Here is a 19,239-nt window from a genome sequence, read left to right on the forward strand (position 1 = left end):
TTTTCAAAACCAAAAATCCATTTATTGAAAAGAAAATTCATGTATTGAAAAGAAACACAATTGCTTGGGAAACAGAAAGGGCAAGGGTGGGGTGAAGAACAGTATAATCACAGATTTGTGTATTTCCTGTCTGGAGTACTGTGCAATGAGTGCTGCACTTCAGAATGACTATATTGCATAGTAATGGGGGTTGAGTGCAGTGGGTAAGGGTATTAGCTTTCAGGGCTGGGTGGTGAAGCTACAGGTGTTGGAGGCAGATGGTGGTGTAAGAACCCAGATGTTGGGGAAAGTGGATTGGAGGTGACATGGGGGCACAAGGGAAAGAGTTTTGGGACAAGGGCTGCAGGGGCGGGGGCAGGTGCGGTAATGCTCCGCCCGCATGGCTACGAGCGCCTGGATAGAGTCTGCTTGGTGCTCCATTATGCTTATCAGCTGATCAGTGCTCTTCTGCTGGAGCACCGCACCTTTGTGCCAGCGCTCCTTGTTCTCCTGGCGGATCCTTTCACTCTCCCACCACTCCTGCACCTTCTGATTTTCATTACTTGAATGCTGCATTACTTCATGCAACATGTCTTCCTTGCTTCTACATGGCCTCTTTCTGATTCTTTGGAGTCTTTTGGCCGGTGATAACACGGATGGGTGAGATCTCAAGATTGCATCTGTAAAGGCAAACTGCAACACTTAACAGAGGCAGCATTGTTCACACCACACAGAGCAATGATTCCTCTGTACTAAGGGCAAGCACAGTCTACACAATAGCATAATTTGCCTGTTGCAAAGCGAGCGCACATAAACCCATAGGAGCCCCAAAATGGTGACTAAGCACAGGGTCAAACACGACTGATTGCTTCATGGTCGTACTGTCCTCTGGGTTTCTGTGCCTTGGGGAGAGCCAACAGCAGCAGGGGGCCCTTATACTGAACACTGTCCCCACATTTTCCACAGGAGTTCATCCTGGAAGATATCTCACTGCTGAGGGTGACCTGGGAAGCAAAGGAGGGTCTTCTACTGCAGTGCAGCTTCTGCCCTGGCCCATATGCAGCTTGCCTGTGTGCAGCAATGGTCCCCTAGCCCCTCAGTTAGCCTGACTGGGACAAGGACCACAGTGGCTCTCCCAAGAAACCTGCACAAGGGTCTGGATGAGACCTTTGAAGAGATCACTGAGGCCGATTACCGTGATGTGAGAGAGCACATCAAAGCCCTATTGCACACCTAGGCATGCATGCAGCCCTAACCCTCCTCGCCCCAAGAGCCCACACCGAATAACTTCCTTCCCAAAATAAAAGCTGCTTACCGGGAACCTCCTCTGGTGTTTGTCTTTCCCCAAGCACTGGCTACCTTCCTCCTGGTTTAAGAGCAGCTCCTGGCTGTATGCATTTAGGGGTTCTGGGTTGTCTTCCTCCTCCTCAGCATCCTCGCTGTTGCTTTCCTCCTCCTCTTCCCCCTGCCTTGTTGAACTTGGCTCTGAAGTGTCCATGGTGGTACTCGGAGTGGAGGTGGGGTCACCCCCAAGTATCGCATTCAGCTCTTTGTAGAAACAGCAGGTCATGGGGCAGCACCAGAGTGGTTGTTTGCCTTGCGGGCTTTGCGGTAGGCATTCCGCAGCTCCTTCACTTTAACCGTGCACTGCAGTGCGTCCTGGTCATGGCCCCTTTCCATCATGTCCCTTGATATCTGCCCAAAAGTATTGTAATTCCTACGGCTGGAGCAAGCTAGTACTGGACAGCTTCCTCCCCCCAAACATTGATGAGATCCAGCACCTCGCCATTGCTCCATACTGAGGATCGCCTAGCGCATGGAGGCATGGTCACATGGAAAAATTAGCTGAGAGCACTCCACGCTTGGCTGAACAAACAGGAAGGGGATTTTCAAAGTTCCCAGAGAATTTAAAGGGCGGGTCTGACAGTTGGTCACCTGAGGGGAGGGCAGTAGAGTTCAAAGTGATGACCAGAGTGGCTAGCACAGGCATTATGGGACACTTCTGCAGGCCGATCAGAGCGCATTAACAAGACAGGTCATCCACACTGGCGTCACGGTGCTCCAGCGGGCGTGCAGCAAACGTTATTCCACATGCCGAGGTGAATTACCAGAACCGCTGTAGTCATGGAGTCAGAGCGCTCTACGTGCCTTGCCAGTGTGGACAGGTAGTGAGCTAGTGCGCCCTGGGCTCCTTTATTGCACACTAACTCACAAGTGTAGCCAAGCCTTTAGAGTCTTTGCATCAGACTTTCAACATGGAGTTTTAAGTAGGGAGAGGTGTGAGAGAGAAAACAGGGCAGACAGGGGATAAGACGTTGCAGAATAAGAAGAAAGAAAAGAGAAGACCCTGAAAATCAAACGTAGGAAGAGAGACACAATGAACAAGAAGTAGGGCACAGCCAAGCAGAGCAAGAAGGTAGATTGTAAGCTCTTTGGGGCAGAGTCAGTCTTTTTGTTCTGTGTTTATCAAGCAATTATTATTTTGAGGGCCATGACTGGGTCTCCCAGGTACTAACATAATACAAATAAACCAAAAGCAAGGGAGATGGAGGAAGTGTTAAATAGGAAGCTGATTGATAACACACTGCAATTAAATACACTACATCATGATAAGCACATAACTGGTTTATTTCTTTACACTGCTGAGGTTGTGGCTTTAGTGCAGAGGTATCAGACATACAAACCACAGGTTGCACAGACTGTTTGTAGCCCACATGGCATATTCAGGATCAGCAGAATCGCAGCTTTCATTATTAAAAATAAAGTTTCTTGCTTTCAAGGTTCTGAAGAAAATCTTCCAACTGCAAACCCAATGTTACTTGTACAGTATTGTCTGTGTTTGCAGAGAGCTTGAAACACTGTCTCAGAGATGTGATCTCTGCCTACTATTAATCTCACTGTTGTGTTAACTCTGCACTAATGAGACATTAGACACTAGTATTAACTATATCTTTGTTTAATTTAGCAGTGGAGTGGGGTAGGAATTGACCCCAAACTGGAAGATATTACAGGGAAAGAAACATTGGGAAGGAAGGAGGAGTAACCTAAAGCCAGGGAAGAGGAAGAGAAAGCGAAAGGACGATGAGAAAGCAAGAACAACAAAGGGCAGAAATAGCAAGGCTCCTAACGGGGAGCAGAATTTTCCTCCAGTTGATGCAGAATATGCCTCAAAGGGACTGAATACAGTAAATAATGAGAATAACTAAAAAGTTCGTTTATAGGCCAGACTCCCATATCTCCCACTGACTTCCATGGTTGATCTGCTGTGGGTTGAGAACACATGCAGTCATGCATTTTTACATGGCCCAGAGACCATAATTAAAAAGAGATTTTGTCTCTCTCCCCAAAATGATTTTGACACCCCTGCCTTGGTGAACATAGCAGCATAGCTGTTTTTTATCCTGGCTAGCAAGCTCAGTCCTCAGACAAGTTTTTACAAAGCCCTGCTTGTGGATGATTCCCTTCCCTTAGTTGCTCTTAGCCAAGCTGTGAACATTTAGTTTTCATTCTTTTCTCATAAAATTTCCAATATTTGATATTAAAATGCAGCCAGAGATTTTCCATTCCTATTTATTTTGGGACTGATCAGATGTTGTACAATTCCAGGTACACAACATACGCCAGGCCCAGCTATAGTCCTTGTTAACCTGAAACTCCCAATTAAATGCAGTTTTAGTTTTCCTAGTACTGTGCGGAGCCTTTAAGAACCACTCTTAACTGCTTTCAAAGCAAATTCAAAAAGGAGGACAACGGCTTTGAAAAATTTAATGCTAGTTCTCTGAAGATCTTTTAAAATAACAGATGTGAATGCAGAGTTCTCCAAATGAAAAGTCCAGGTGTGTGAAGTTCCAGGAGTTTCCCTTGAAGCTGTAACTATGTCTACATCTGAGATATGGCAGGCAGATGTGGCATGGCCTCTGTGCACAAAAACATAGGCCCAGATCAGTAGGAGGGAGGGATCTAGAATGGGGCAGTATTGTGAACAAAAAGGCATCAAGAGTTTAATAGATTTGTTAAAGGTCACTTTAGAAACGTACAACAGATTTGGAGGATTAAAAAGGGGTTTCAGTTGTAGCGGCAACAATGCTAGTAACGTCCCATCTCCAAGAATAGCATTTGAGGCAGCATCTGGAAGGAAGTCAGGTTTGGTATTGTGGCTGTTTTTAAAGTCCCTACCATTCTCTCTCACCCACGGATGCACAGAATGCTATGTGTAGCTTGACTAACTGTAACTGATCACATGAAGTTTTGAAAGATCACACAGGGTTTTTCAGGCAATGTCATATTTTAGGAAAGATTTTCAGAGGTACACATGGCAGTTAGATGCCCAACTGCCTAACTTTCCTTTGTGCCTTTGAAATCTTTCCCTTGGCATATACATTGGTCTTAGGTGAGTGAGTTTAATAATACAGGCCTTGGATCCCAGTAAATCAAAAGGGATGAGACTGAAAAAAAAAATCTGTAAATCAGAACAGACACTTTTTTAAAAAGGAATTTTGAAGTAATTCTTGTTTTGGAAAATGAGCTCTTCGGGCCCTCTCTTCACTGTCAGTCTGACATGATGTGGTGAGAGAAAAGGCAGCTGGTAGCATGCTCTCCTACACCCACTGGGGACAGGGAATCTATTATAGGATTCCTGCTAGCCCAAACAATGCTGCACTCACTAGACTAGGGCCTAGATTTTTAAAGGTATTTAGGTGTTGCTGTGCTCATCACTGCAATGCCTAATGATTTAGAAGCTTGAGTTTCATTTTCATTTTAGGCACTTACAAGCCTAAATCCTATTCAATCACTTTTAAAAATGAGACTTGAGCTTCTGTATCAGTTAGGTGTTGCAACACTGAGTGCAGCAACATTTAAATAGCTTTAAAAATCTGGGCCCAGGAAAACAATGGGCTAATGGGGTGGTTCTCAGGTTTTGGGATGGGGCAAAATTGGGTTGGGCAGCTTAAAAATCATGGTCTAGCTTAGGTCCATAGTTAGCTACAGCATATGTTGTTCTAACACTGCACAGCCTCATACACAAAGGCTAGATGAACTCTGTTAGAACGTTAAAGCATTCTTTTTAAGCATGGTTTCTAACTGTGGTCATTTAGATAGTGGAGATGGCTCTTACTGTAACTGTAGTAGGTTGTAAGTCAAGGGTGGGCAAACTACGGCCCATGGGTTGGATCCGGCCCGCGGGATTGACACCTCCATGGTGCCACAGGGCTAAGGGAGGCTTCCTGCCTGCCCTGGACTGGGCCCCACGCCACTCCTGGAAGTGGCAGGCAGCCCCTCCCCATTGCAATTCCCACTGGCCAAGAATGGAGAACTGTGGCCAATGGGAGCTTTGGGGGAGGTACCTGCAGGCAAGGGCAGCGCATGGAGCCCTCTGCCCCCCTGCCCCAGGGGCCGCAGGGACATGGTGCTGGCCGCTTCTGGGAGTGGTGCAAGGCCAGGGCAGGCAGGGAGCCTGCCTTAGGCCCACTGCCACCCTGGAGCTGCTAAGGTAAATGGTGCTGGGCCAGAGCCCGCACCCCACATTCCTCCTGCACCTCAACCCCCTGCCCGGAGCCCCCTGCCACACCCCACACTCTTGCTGCATCCCAACCCCCTGCCCTGAGCCCCCTCCCACACACTGCACCCCCTCCCACGTGCCACACTCTCTTCTACACCCCAGCCCCCTGCCCCAGCCCTACAATCACGGCCCTGCATGCAATTTCCCCACCCAGATGTGGCCTTCTGGCCAAAAAGTTTGCCCACCCCTGCTGTAACTGTTTGAAAATTGTTTCAAGCTCAAGATGAGTGAATCTGCATCTACCCTCCAATGTTACAGCTGTAAAGCGCCATACCTTCTGGGCTGTGTGCTGCTGGGATGTTTGAATCCAGTGCTGTATTTCTGCAACAGTGCTCTAGGGTATAGCCATCGGATGCCAGGCACTAGGCTTTTCCTGTGTGAGGCTTATTCAAGTACTTCAACAGTACATGTACATCACTTAAAATGCTCTACATGAGGCAATTACAAAAATCCCCCATGAACCAGAGTGAAACGTGGAGCTCAAGCATTCATCAGCACTGACTGAATGGTTTTTATTTTTAATAGAAATTAAATTACTTGCTTAATATACATAATGTAATGTTTACTTTCCAGCCTAGTAGCTTTTCAATACTTGCTTTCAAGTCACATGGCAAACACTGTACAAAAATTATAATAAAGAGAAACTGAGAAGTGAACACAGTCTGTGTTTGAAATGCTAGAACCAGAAAGGGTTAGGTTTATCTAGAGCTAACACATACCAAAGGATACATATCACACAGACCCATTCCAGTATAACCATGCATTACCAGGGAGTGCTCTAAAGTCAGCTACATACAACTGGTTTCTAATGGAGCAGGAAGACAGCACCCTAACATACGCAGAGGGATGCTCTATCGGGTACCATAGCCGTAGTAGAAAGATTCATCAGGGCGGTATCCATACGCAGTTGCAGGGCGGCCAGGAGTACCAGCTGGCTGACCAAATCCATCCACTCCAATGCTGGGGGGGGAAGGAGGGAGAGAGAGAGAGAGAGAAAAAAAGAGAGAAACTGGTGTTGATGCTTGTGTTTCACATACAGGAAGTGTGCTCTAGGGCTGGGGCTCTCAAATTTTTCCTTAGGGTAGACCACATTAAGAGATACAATCTTGAGCACCACCCCTCTTTGGACTCGAGATTCTCCCAGTCATGATCAGGTAATATCTCTGTAGAGATTAAAGCAGCTCCTGAAAAGGAAAAGTAAACTAGAAAAGTATTTGATCGATTGCTGGAATCTTTTAATAAAATGTTACCAGTTGGGAACAGAAGAGCCTGTATCACGTGACTAGCCAACACTCTGTGGACTACACTTTTGGAACTTCTGGTCTAGTGGGCCGTGCAAGGGACTGGGTTATGGGATTCCTAGATCCTGCTATACTATTAATTCAGTAGCAAATCACTTCACTATGGGTATGTCTACACTACAGGATTATACCAATTTTATAGAAACTGTTTTTTTAAAACAGGTTGTATAAAGTCGACTGCATGCGGCCACACTAGGCACATTAATTCGGCGGTGTGCGCCCGTGGTCCGAGGCTAGCGTCGATTTCCGGAGCATTGCACTGTGGGTAGCTATTCCGTAGCTATCCCATAGTTCCCGCAGTCTCCCCTACCCTTGGAATTCTGGGTTGAGATCCCAGTGCCTGATGGGGCAAAAAACATTGTCGTGGGTGGTTCTGGGTACAGCCTCACCCCTCCCTCCGTGAAAGCAGTAGACAACCGTTTTGCGCCTTTTTTTCTGGGTGAACTGTGCAAATGCCATAGCACAGCAATCATGGACGTTGTAAACACCTCGTGCATTATCGTGCAGTCTGTGCTGAACCAGGACCTGCAAAGCCAGGAGAGGAGGTGGTGGCTACAGCAGCGCAGCGACGAGAGTGATGAGGACATGGACACAATTCTCTCAAACCGTGGGCCCCTGCGCTTTGGAGATCCTGCTGGTAATGGGGCAGGTTCTAGCCACTGAACGCCAATTTTGGGCCCAGGAAACAAGCACAGACTGGTGGGACCACATAGTTTTGCAGGTTTGGAACGATTCCCAGTGGCAGAAAGGAAGGAGATAAGGCACCTGGACAGTAGTCAGGAAGTTGTTCAACTACAGCCTGAGCAGTGCAGAATGGTGGTAGAATGTGCATTTGGCTGTTTAAAGGCTCGCTGGCGCACATTACTGACTCACTCAGACCTCAGCCAAACAGATGTCCCCTTTGTTATTGCTGCTTGCTGTGTGCTCCACAATCTCTGTGAAAGTAAGCGGGAGACCTTTATGGTGGGGTGAGAGGTTGAGGCAAATTCACCTGGCTGCTGATGACGCACAGCCAGACACCAGGACGATTAGAAAAGCACACCAGGAAGCGGTGCGCATCAGAGAAGCTTTGAAAACGAGTTTCATCACAGGCCAGGATACGGTGTGACTGCTGTGTTTGTTTCCCCTTGATAACCGCCCCCTTGATTGACTCATTCCTGTAAACAACCCACCTCCCCCTTCTATTACAGTTTGCTTAAGAAATAAAGTCACTATCGTTTACAAATCATGTATTTTATTAATTCATTATAAAAAGAGGGCGAGAACTGACAAGGTAGCCCAGGTGTGGTTGGGAGGAGGAATAGGAGGAAGGAAAAGGCCACTAAAAAAAATTTCAAAATAATGACAACCTTTTGTTGGGCTGTCCACGGGGGTGGGTGGGCAGGTGCACGGAGCCTCCCCCACGCGTTCTTACATGTCTGGGTGAGGAGGATGTGGAACATGGTGAGGTGTTTATACAGGGGCTGTAGCGGCACTTGTGATCCTGCTGCTGTTCTCGAAGCTCCACCAGACGCCAGAGCATGTCAGTTTGATCACGCAGCAGCCCCCAGATTTGCAATCCCACAACCGCTGATCTTCCTGCCACTACTTCTCATCTCGAGCGTCCCTCCTGTCCTCCATGGACAGCGGTGGGGTAGTGGTGGCAGACTCCCCGAGAATTGCATGCAGCTTACCGTAGAAGCGGCATGTTTTCAGCCTGCCCTGGACCTTCCTTTTGCTTCTTTGGTTTTCTGGTAGGCTTGTCTGAGCTCCTTAACTTTCACACAGGACTGTACTGAGTCCTGGTGTGGCCTCTCTGCATCAGGCCTTGGAAATTTTTCAATATTTTTTCATTTCGTCTTTTGGAACAGAGTTCTGTTAGAATGGAATCCTCTCCCCATATAGCGATCAGATCCAGTAATTCCTGTGCGGTCCATGCTGGAGCTCTTTTTCGATTCTCAGGAGACTGCGTTGTTACTTGTGCTGATGAGTTCTGCATGATCACCTGTGCTGGTGAGCTCTCCATGCTGGCCAAACAGGAAATGAAATTCAAAAGTTTGCGGGGCTTTTCCTGTCTACCTGGCCAGTGCATCCGAGTTCAGATGGCTTTCCAGAGCAGTCACAATAGTGCACTATGGGATACCGCCCGGAGGCCAATACCGTTGATTTGCGGCCACACTAACCTTAATTCGACATGGCAATACCGATTTCAGCGCTACTCCCCTCGTCGGGGAGGAGTACAGAAATCGGTTTTAAGAGCCCTTTATATCAATATAAAGGGCTTCGTTGTGTGGAAGGGTGCATGGTTAAATTGGTTTAACTCTGCTAAATTCAGTATAAACGCATAGTGTAGACCAGGCCTATGACTCAATTTCCTTGTCTATAAAATGAAGATAATACTTCCCTGTTTGAGAGGATTTAAATATATTGCTATAATCCAACATTGTTAGAAAACTGCTGTTGAAGCAAAGTCCTCTGCTAACTGTATACAACAAAACACATAGATTATCTTCTGACCAATGGAGAGAAACCCCAAACTTATTGGGGAAATACCAACTGGAAATATGGCACTGATTACGTACTAGGTCAGAAATTCACACCATGGTTTCTGGAGTGATAAGACTGACGTCCAAAGGGCAGATAGAGGGCTTCAGTACATGATAAAGCCTATGTTCTATCCGGACTGAATGTTAATTTGGTCTTTATACACAGTATCTGTTTTCACCCTCCAGCTGTCCCAAAGCAGTGAGTTAGATACAAAGGTGACAAATATTCCACATTCTGAGGTAGGAGACAGAGGCAGAGGAAAAAAGTGAATGTTGGCCAGGACACTGGATTATTGCACACTCTTTGGTATTATACCATCTTTTACACTTGCATCTGAATAGACACAGCTGGAGAAAAAAGGACCTCAGTAGTGTCTGACTAGAACCATGGGGGGAAGGAGCTGAACTTCTCACACCAAGACATTAAAGGGCTAGTGGCCACGAGTGCTTAAGAGTGGGGAAGAAATGCACTTTATCACTGTTGCCATTATCCTACACATACTGAACACAGTTGTTGTGGACCACAACAGCATGAACCTGTAATAGAATGGGATACCCAGGACACACAGTCTTGTAATCTCACAGGCCCTGATTCAACAAAGCACTTAAATACTTTTAACTTCAAGCCCATGCCTGAGCTAAACTGGCGTCATGATCAACAGAGCACTGAGAGGATCATGTTCCAGCACTTTATCTCCACACAGAGACTGCTTCTAGCAACATGAAACTGTGCAGGACCTAGAGACGAACATGAGGAGTTTGGTGCTTGACCAGTCAGGAAACCAGTGTACCTAAAGGATGCTACAATGATAATCCAGAGAGTGGAGGATTTAAGCGTGCCAGACCTGCTTCCCCAGGGAAAGAGAATGGCCAATAAGCCAAACTGCAAAGGAGATGATTCCTCGTGAGATAAGCCATCCGAGAGGTTACAGCCAAAACCTAAAGGCTTTGTTAGTATGTCTATACTGGTATACTATGCTGGAAAAGCCCTCCTAGTGTGGATGCAGTTTATCCCAGCTCCCCTAAGCAAAATAAACTATACTGGTAAGAGTGCAATTTTGCCAATATAACCATGTCTACACTAGGGGCTTCTGCCAGCACAGCTGTGTCAGTCTAGGATCACACCTCTTCATGCTTCTGACAGACAGCTGTGCCAGCATGAGTTTGCATTGCAGACCTGGCCTACTAGTGCTCTGCCCCAAATCAGGATGCAGAGGTTCTGAGAGGAGCTGTTTGTTTCTCCCTGAACCAGGCATGCTATTGTCACACTTCACTAATTCACCAAGGCCCTGGGGAAGGCCTGTAGTGCCATGCTGAACAAATTTCTCAGTAGGGCTAGGAGTCAAATAACACTGGTGCATGCATACACACTCTAGTGTCCTGTCTGCTTAGGGTGGGGGCGAGCTAAGGAGTATGCTCTGCGGCCTGCACTGGCTCCCCCTTCCTTACTGGAACCACTCCAAAGTTCTGGTATTCTTTTGCAAAGCCTTTGGGGAATGGGCATGAGATCTTCAAGACTGCCTCACTTTCCAGGTCTCTCTGCAGCAACTGTGGTCCACCAGCAGACTACCAGGGAGCACTAGGTATGGCCTTCTCAACAGCAGATTTGAGCCAAATGAGACCACGGAGCGTCCTATCCTCACCATCTCCAGATACACCTCTTCTCCGGTCCCCAAAGAATCAAAGACAATCAAACACTGCACTCAAAATTAACAACTCATGATTATAACCAACGTAGGCCAGAGAATGGATTTCCCTTCCAGCCTCTCCCTCCTTTCCCCAGCATATAGCACCTTGATCCTACTGTGACAGGCCCTTGGGAAAGGGCAGATACATTAGACGGAGGGCTCTTCTCAAGCCTATTTTTCTGTGTACAGGTCATAGAGTAACTGAAAATTATAGACTGACTAGTCTATTTTCAAGAGCAAAAAGTAAATAAACTGGGGAAATGGTGAAAAGTAAAGTAGATTTTCAGCTTTCAATTATGATAATCTCAGGAGTTACTAACATACTGTAGCTAAGGGAAAATGTGTCTGAATATGTCTCTCCATCCGTTATGGTAATGTAAATCCATGGATGTCAGTGGCATTACACAAGTGTAAAACTGGGGTGATAGGGTAGAATCAAGTCCATCCTTTTTCTTAACCAGTGTCCCTTTAAGTCAGAACTTTAGTTCAGGAATAATTTTTTTTTCTTTCCTTTCACAAATTCTCAAAATATTGACCTATCCAGTTCAGGTTCTAGAGTCAAATAATTTATAATTTAAAAAAATAACGTGTTATATTTTGCAGTTCTGGTCCCAGGATATTAGAGACACAAGGTGGGTGAAGGCTCAAAAAGTTCTTTCACCAGCAGAAGTTGGTCCAATAAAAGACATTCCCTCACCCACCTTGTCTTTGTAATTTGTTATAGGAAACTCAGTTCTTCATTTTATTAATTTTTTACAATGGTGTTTTGTCTGCGATTGATGTAACACCAGTTTTGAATAATTTACTATTTATTATTGTGGTAACAACTAGAGCCCCATCACATTTATGATGGTGACTCACATTCCTGAAAATTTTAGGCTGGGAAGACACTATATATATGGCAGGGGGACCACACTATGGCCAGCTGAAGGCTGCTGTGGCAATTAGTCAGAAACCCAAAGACCACACCTGTTTTGCATAAAACAATCAGGTGCAGCCCCTTTCAACTTTAATGTGGTGGAATGGGGAGAGGAGACTGCAGGCCTCAAATAGCTACTACTTAGTTCAAGACAAAACTAGGCATCCTCAGACTCAGATTCCCTATGGGCAGATTCTCTTAATTAAATACAAAAGTGGCTACACCTAGCACTGCAGAAATGTGTGGGTTTCTTCTGGCCTTTGTCGGCTCTAACACAGTATAGGATATCAAAAAAAGGCATGGAATATTGTGCTGGCCACAAGTACTATTAACCACTAGATGGCACTCTCTCGTCATTACAGAATATTGCCTAGTATTTCCAACTATTTCCAGTTTAGTAATCCTTACTTGAACAACTTCTAAATGTATCTAAATGGATGAAAAGCTAGGCAAAAAAACATGGTTTCAATTACGTTCTCAGCAAATCAATTTTTTCCCCTTTTTGTAAATGTGTAAGTAATTAGGTACAGGTCCCTACAGGTTAAACTTTGAGCAGCATCAGTTGTTTCCGAATGGTTCCGACATATGGTAGTGTCCTGAAGAAAAATGTAAGAGATGGATCAGCTGATAACTACTTCAGACATTTGATTAAAAAAAAAGAGAGAACAAAAAATTATATTAAACTCACCACCCTCCAGAAAATGGTGCACTACCTAAATATTTTCCTTAGGTAAATGAATCCTTGCCTATGCCTCAGAAAATACTGGTTTTGCTTTCAAGTGAGTTTAGTGCTCTTGAAAAGTCCCAGCCTACCTCTTGGATGATTGAGATTGGTGGGCAGAGTCCACCTGAATGAAAGCCACCCTGTCCTTCCATCCCCTCAACTGAGTGAGGGTCCACAGAAAATTGAGTACCAGGGACAAAAAGTGATCAGGGGGCGGGGATGGCTTGCCAGCACTGCAGACTGACGTTCTTGTGATACCCAGAGCAGCTATACCAAGAGCAATGACAGCATAAGCATGCCCCATGCCTGTGTTCTGCCGCACTCTTGACCTGGAAAGGCCACCTTGACGGTGGAGAAAGGAGTTTAGTATCCATGTTCCACTGAGTCTTTCCACACCTCTGCCAAGATTGGAGCCAGTTGTGATGGTGGGGTTTAAGATGTCCATTAGTGACCGGACTGAGATAACTTGCTTCATGGATTCTTATTGCTACCTTAGACCATAGATCATCCCATGCTTTGCTACACACTGGGCTACCAACATTTACCATCCATGCCTGTCAACTGCCTCTCTCTCCAAATATTCCCATTTCATGTTGAGATGCTTGATGTGGTTCAGAACTGTTTGTTTCTATGTTATTCGCGGTCTTCCTCTTTTTCTTCTTTTGTTTTCTGGCTTCCCTTCAAGGGTGGTATTTCGTAAGCGTTCTTTTTCCATTTTCAGCACATGTCCCAGCCACTGATGTCTTCTTTTGTAGATTATTTGTTAGAGGGTGACTTGTGCAGTAATTTTTCTGACTTCTTCATTCATCTTCCTATCTCTATATATTATTCCCAATATTCTTCTCAGACATTTGTGATGAAATGCATCTAGCTTTTGCGTTACCTTTCTTGGTAAGTTGCCATGTCTCACTGCTCTAGGTTGTGATGACGATAACAATTGCTTTTATTTCTAAACTAGCAATCAAATTCAAACTTACTCTTAACTAAAGAACTGGAGTTAGTATTATTGATACTGGGCACTATACAGACCCCTGTTCTGAAAAGGCAGTGACATATCTTAATGAAATCAAGCGAGTAACCCCACTCCTCCACCTCCTCATCCCCCTAAAAAAAAAAAATCCATCATTTTCACTTCCCACTACACAGTTCAAATTGATACCTAATGGGAGCTCATTCATACCACACATAGTTATCTAATGGAAACTGATTGCACAACATTGTAGTAAGTCTGGCAAAAGTGAGTTTCTGAAATTGCCTAATCTGTAAACTGTTTAGGCATCTTTCTCTTAAAAATTCTTTTACTTGATGGTAGACGTTGGTGACTGTGCTCAGCATACAGCAAAAGCACCACTGTTTTCTCACGGATGGTTTACCAACATGTCTGGGACTCATGGAGTTAAACAGAGAACACAACTAATTATTATGTAATGCTAACCTCAGCTGCTGGTTCATTTTGAGACACTTTAAAATATGAACTGTGTATTTTACCCCTATGCACTCTCTTAATGATTTGTTTTTTTTAGACTGAAATCATTTCCAGCCATCAGTTATACTCGCGGTCTCTACACATGCACTTCTCTGAGCACAAATATTTCTTTTTACTATTGGTCTGCCAACCCCTGTCAGAGAAATTTCACTTTAAACTAAATGCAATGATACTTAAAACCTCTTGGATTACTCAGGCTGCTGGCATGATCTATGACCTTCCCAGAATGACAGCTGAACTTTCTAATTTGCTTGTACGGCTGGGGAACCGAAGAACACATGCCAAGGAGGAAAACGCTCCTAATGTGCATGAGTGACGAGAGATTTCTTAACGGCTTTATTTATTGATATTTACCTTGATTCATAATGTACAAAAATAATGTGCCTGTCCTGGGTCCATAGTGCCTAGGAGACATTTTAAAATACAATCAAACAAAACTAGCAATGCCACCCTTATCCAAGCCAGGAAATGCCTGGCAGTATCCCCCTTCCCCACATATACCTGCTCTCGTTGTACCCATCCCTTGCCCAAAGCCTCAGAGAACAGACCGGCTTTGTAGTAGACCTGCAAGACCTGCTTCAGAGCAGGGGATGAAGGGGGAACACCCTGTGTCAGCGCTCTGATAGTATTCCAGTTCAGGGGCCCGCACTAGCTGTAACTCTGTGGTGCAGGCAAAGAACAGGGCTCTCTAGGTTCTTCCACATTAGGAAAATTAGCTCCCATATTACAAAAATGGCCAGCAATAGTGCACAGCTGCTCGCTGTAGATTTTCATGACGGTGGTAAAGACCCCTCAGCCCCTTACTGAGCACTGGTGCTGACAGTTGCTGTAATATGGGTGCTAGTTCCTCAAGTGTAGGCAAGCCTTCAGAAAGGCAGCTCCTAGGTCATTTGGGACTTTATGGGTCAAAAGTAACACTCTGAAATCTATCTGGAAATCCACAGGTAGCCAGACCAGAACCCAGAGCACCGGCATTGTATGCTCCCTGCAGGAAATACTGCTGAGGAGGCAGGCAGCCTCACTATACACCAGCTTCAGCCTCATACTGTATTTAAAGATACCGTATAGCCCCATGCAGAGTGCACTGCAATAATCAAACTATGAGGTGACACAGGCATGGATGAGGGAAACCAGGTCCACATCTGAAAGAAGAGGTTGCAACGTCCTGATGAAGTGGAGATGGACATAGGTGTTCTGGTGACTGCTGATACATGACCCCACAGCAGGTGGGGAAATTGTATTTCAAAACTTGAAAATGGATTTAAGTAAGATTTTTTTGGCCTCTGTTTCATGTTTGGCACCCAAAAATGCAGGGACAAAAAATAATTGGCCACTGAAAACAGGAGGTCACAGTCACATACAGTGTAAGTGTCAGAGCCAGGATTAGAAGCCAGGTGTCTTCAAATCCTAGTCCTGCTCTGAAGACCGGCCAACCCCCATTACCTACATATCTTGCATGAACCAGATTGATGCAAGACCCACTTATAATTTTAAGAGGCATTAAACTAGTGAACGGGAACACATTTTAAAAAGGTCTCCATTCAGTACAAATGCAAATGTTTATCCATACACTCAAGGTGGGGCCTTGATCCAGCAAAGCACTTACGTATGTGCAGACCTTTTCATTCATGAATAGGTCCACGGACTTCTGTAGGACTACTCACATGCTTAAAGCTACTCATGTGCTTAGGTGCTTTGCTCAACTGAAGTTTATTTGCATGCATAACTATGCAATACATATGTACACACATGGGCTCCGATCTTGCTCCCACTGAATTATAACTGATCTGGCAAAACTTACATCGATGTCAATGGAATGAGGATTAGGCCAATGTTTTTAGGTGTGCAGGATCCTTTGAAAACTTGGCCTCAGTGCTGCCCACAGACATAGAGCTTCTTCTTTAAGAATCACTTGCATGCCTTATTATGATGAATATTTTAAGAATACAGTTTAAAATGTGCAAGGTTCTCTCCCCACACCCCCAGCCATGCAACTGGTATTCGCAATAATCTTATCCTCAGAGTCCTATCACTTCACTTCTGAAAGAGACTCTATTAGTCAGTGACAGTATTGTTGATAACATATAGTACTGTTACAGTTCTAGCCATCCTGCTGTAAAATCCTATGCCATAAAACTTTGGAATGCATAAACTGTATCAGGTTCCTGTGTATAACACAGAGGATGAATTATGTTCAATATATGGTAAAAGACTATTTTTCCCTCATGGGGCACCCAAGCCATGAAAATGAAACACCACTCACCATAACTTTGAGACATAAGCCCAGCATAATAATACATAAATAATGAACTGCATCTAAATTGTATCATACTTGAGTGCCAACAAGAGACAGGTCTTGATAGTGTTTAAGTCTGTATTTTCTCTCCTCTCTTGGTAGCTCTCATTTTTAAGTGCTGATGAAAGGTACTAGATTGAAAGTCCAAGAGCCTTTATCTGCAGGTAAGACACTACAAGCTTCTCAGTGTGCTTCTTCCCCCTACCTCACCACAAAATGACCACCTGTAGAATTGAGAGGATCATTCAGTAGCCAGAGGCCATTAGTTCCCTGGACCTTCTGCTGAGACTACCAATCAAGTTCCAGCTAGGATGATCATTTTGTGATGGACTCCTGTCCACTAAGTAATGGATCAAGGCCACTGTGCTAATGTCACACAGGTCACTTAGCGTTCAGATGGTAGCTACTCATGGTTGCTTGGACTCTGGTAACCAAAAAGACAAAAGGTTCCACAGACCCACTATATAATAGTCTGATGCAGCTACTTCTCTGTTTCTCCTTAATTGTCCACTAATTTGTTCTCCACTTCAGCTTATGACAGCAAATCCTGGGAGACTGGGAGGTAGAGGTTTTTATATATAACAACATATCCTGCAACTATAGTCATGACCTGTAATGGTATGATCATTGCATGATAAATTACAAATATTTTAAATTCTGTATTTCACGGCCCCACCTTCCTTCTTCCCCTTCTGTTTACCTTTCCCATACTTTGTCTCTCTCAAACTCAGCTTGGATGGAAGCTTTGGGGCAGGAACTGTGCAATTATTGGTACATAAAGTACCATGCATATCTGCATACTAATATTAAATATTAATTACACAAATAATTATATTAAATAATTGCAAAGTCAAGCACTCAAAAATTAGGAAATGCCAGAATTCAGGTTTTCTGTGCTTCCTTGTGCATATGCTTTATGATATAGTCTCTAATTAATCACTAGACCCACTAAATTGACCACGACTGCATTGATCGCAGCAGCATCGATGCCTGATAAGTCTAGAGATGGCCAACTTAAGCTGTAGCTGTGAGTGCTCAGCACTTTTGTAAATCAGAATAAGGGTCTCAAGTCAGGTGGCCAAAGTCTGGTGTAAGTGACTAGCCCTGCATCACACAGGAACTCTGTCAGAGGCAGGGATGGAATCTAATGTTCTAGAGTACTGTTCAACTGCTTTAACCATGAAACCATCCATTCTTTTTCTGCAGTCTCCTGCCTCATTCACTATAAACTTTCCAACTTCTACAACAAATGAGGCAGGGGTCCTATAGACAGCCTCCTTAACTACACAGCTTTGATTTCTCCTGAGTGAACCAGGGCCCCTGAAGGAAAAAGTAGTACGTGATCATGTAATAAAGACTGTACATAAAGCATATGCACAAGAAGTCTCAAATAAGGTTGCAGAGACCTTAATTCCAGCATGTACTAATTTCTGAGTGCTTGATTTTGCAACTTTAATGTAGGCTGGTGGGTGGCTGCTTTTCCCCTATGTATTATTTACTATTCAATTTAAAAAAAAAATTGAAAATACAAATTCCATCATGTGGCATCACAGCCTCCTTGCTTGTGGTTCAGGTGCCTTGACCTGCACCTGGAATGGCCTGCAGTAGCCCAGAGCTGCAATTGCATGGAAAGTCCTGTTCAGCTCTAGGCTGGAGCATGCAAAAAGTGGAAACTAGGTCAAATTACACATAAGGCTGTCAAGCAATTAAAAAAATTAATTGCCATTAATCGCACTTTAAACAACAGAATATCGTTTACTTAAATATTTTTGGATGGTTTCTACATTTTCAAATATAGAGATTTCAATTATAGCACAGAATACACAGTGTACAGTGCTCACTTTATATTTTTTTTTGTTACAAATATTTGCAATGTAAAAACCAAAAAATAGCATTTTTCAATTCACTTAATACAAGTACTGCAGTGCAATCTTGATCATGAAAGTAGAACTTACAAATGTGGAATTAGGTACAAAAATAACTGCATTCAAAAATAAAACAATGTAAAACTTTAGAGCCTACAAGTCCATTCTGTCCTATTTCTTGCTCAGCCAATCACTCAGACAAACAAGTTTATTTACATTTGCAGGAGATAATGCTGCCCACTTCTTGTTCACGTCACCTGAAAGTGAGAACAGACATTCGCATGGCACTGTTGCAGCTGGCATCACAAGATATTTATGTGCCATATGCACTAAAGATTCTTATGTACCTTCATGCTTCATCCACCATTCCAGAGAACATGCATGCCTGCTGATAGCTTCTGCTTGATAAAAATCAAAAGCAGTGTAGACCGACGCATGTTCATTTTCATCATCTGAGTCAGATGTCACCAGCAAAAGGCTGATTTTCTTTTTTTGATGGTTCAGGTTCTGTAGTTTCTGCATCAGAGTGTTGCTCTTTTAAGACTCCTGAAAGCATGCACCACACCTCAACCCTCTCAGATTTTAAGAATCTGCAATGCCTTCCAAACCTCAAATCGAGTGCTATAGCTACCTTTAGAAATCTCACACTGGTACCTTCTTCGCGTTTTGTCAAATCTGCAGCAAAAGTATTCTTAAAATGAACATGTGCTGAGTTATCATCCGAGACTACTATAACATGAAATATATGGCAGAATGTGAGTAAAACAGAGCCGGAAACATACAATTCTCCCCGAAGGAGTGAAGTCACAAATTAATTAACGCTTTTTTTTTTTTTAACAGGTGTCATCAACATGTTCTCTGGAATGGTGGCTGAAGCATGAAGGGGTACACGAATG

The 19,239-nt window shown here is 44.2% G+C and overlaps 1 protein-coding gene and 1 long non-coding RNA gene across 7 annotated transcripts in view; both read right to left on the minus strand.

The window, feature by feature from the left end:
• On the minus strand, positions 1–5,533 carry LOC142047109 (uncharacterized). Its single transcript, XR_012656281.1, has 2 exons — positions 1,295–5,533; positions 1–659 (listed from the first exon to the last, which is right to left on the minus strand). It is a non-coding gene; the product is annotated as an uncharacterized LOC142047109 (long non-coding RNA).
• A 503-nt stretch (positions 5,534–6,036) lies between these two features.
• KIFAP3 (kinesin associated protein 3) overlaps positions 6,037–19,239 on the minus strand; it is a 160,123-nt gene continuing 146,920 nt past the window's right edge. For 4 of the 6 annotated variants that reach the window (XM_075067952.1, XM_032806145.2, XM_032806150.2 and 1 more), the window contains one exon: positions 6,037–6,499. In XM_075067952.1, the coding sequence (XP_074924053.1) occupies positions 6,391–6,499 (109 nt within the window). In that variant the 3' untranslated portion in view covers positions 6,037–6,390. Of the gene's footprint in view, positions 6,500–6,523; positions 6,724–14,536; positions 14,587–19,239 lie in introns of those variants that run through there. The other 2 variants (XM_075067956.1, XM_075067955.1) reach the window with 2 other exon arrangements.

This window comes from Chelonoidis abingdonii, chromosome 7, assembly GCF_003597395.2.
Source record: "Chelonoidis abingdonii isolate Lonesome George chromosome 7, CheloAbing_2.0, whole genome shotgun sequence".
In the NCBI taxonomy this organism is placed as follows: Eukaryota; Metazoa; Chordata; order Testudines; family Testudinidae; genus Chelonoidis; species Chelonoidis abingdonii.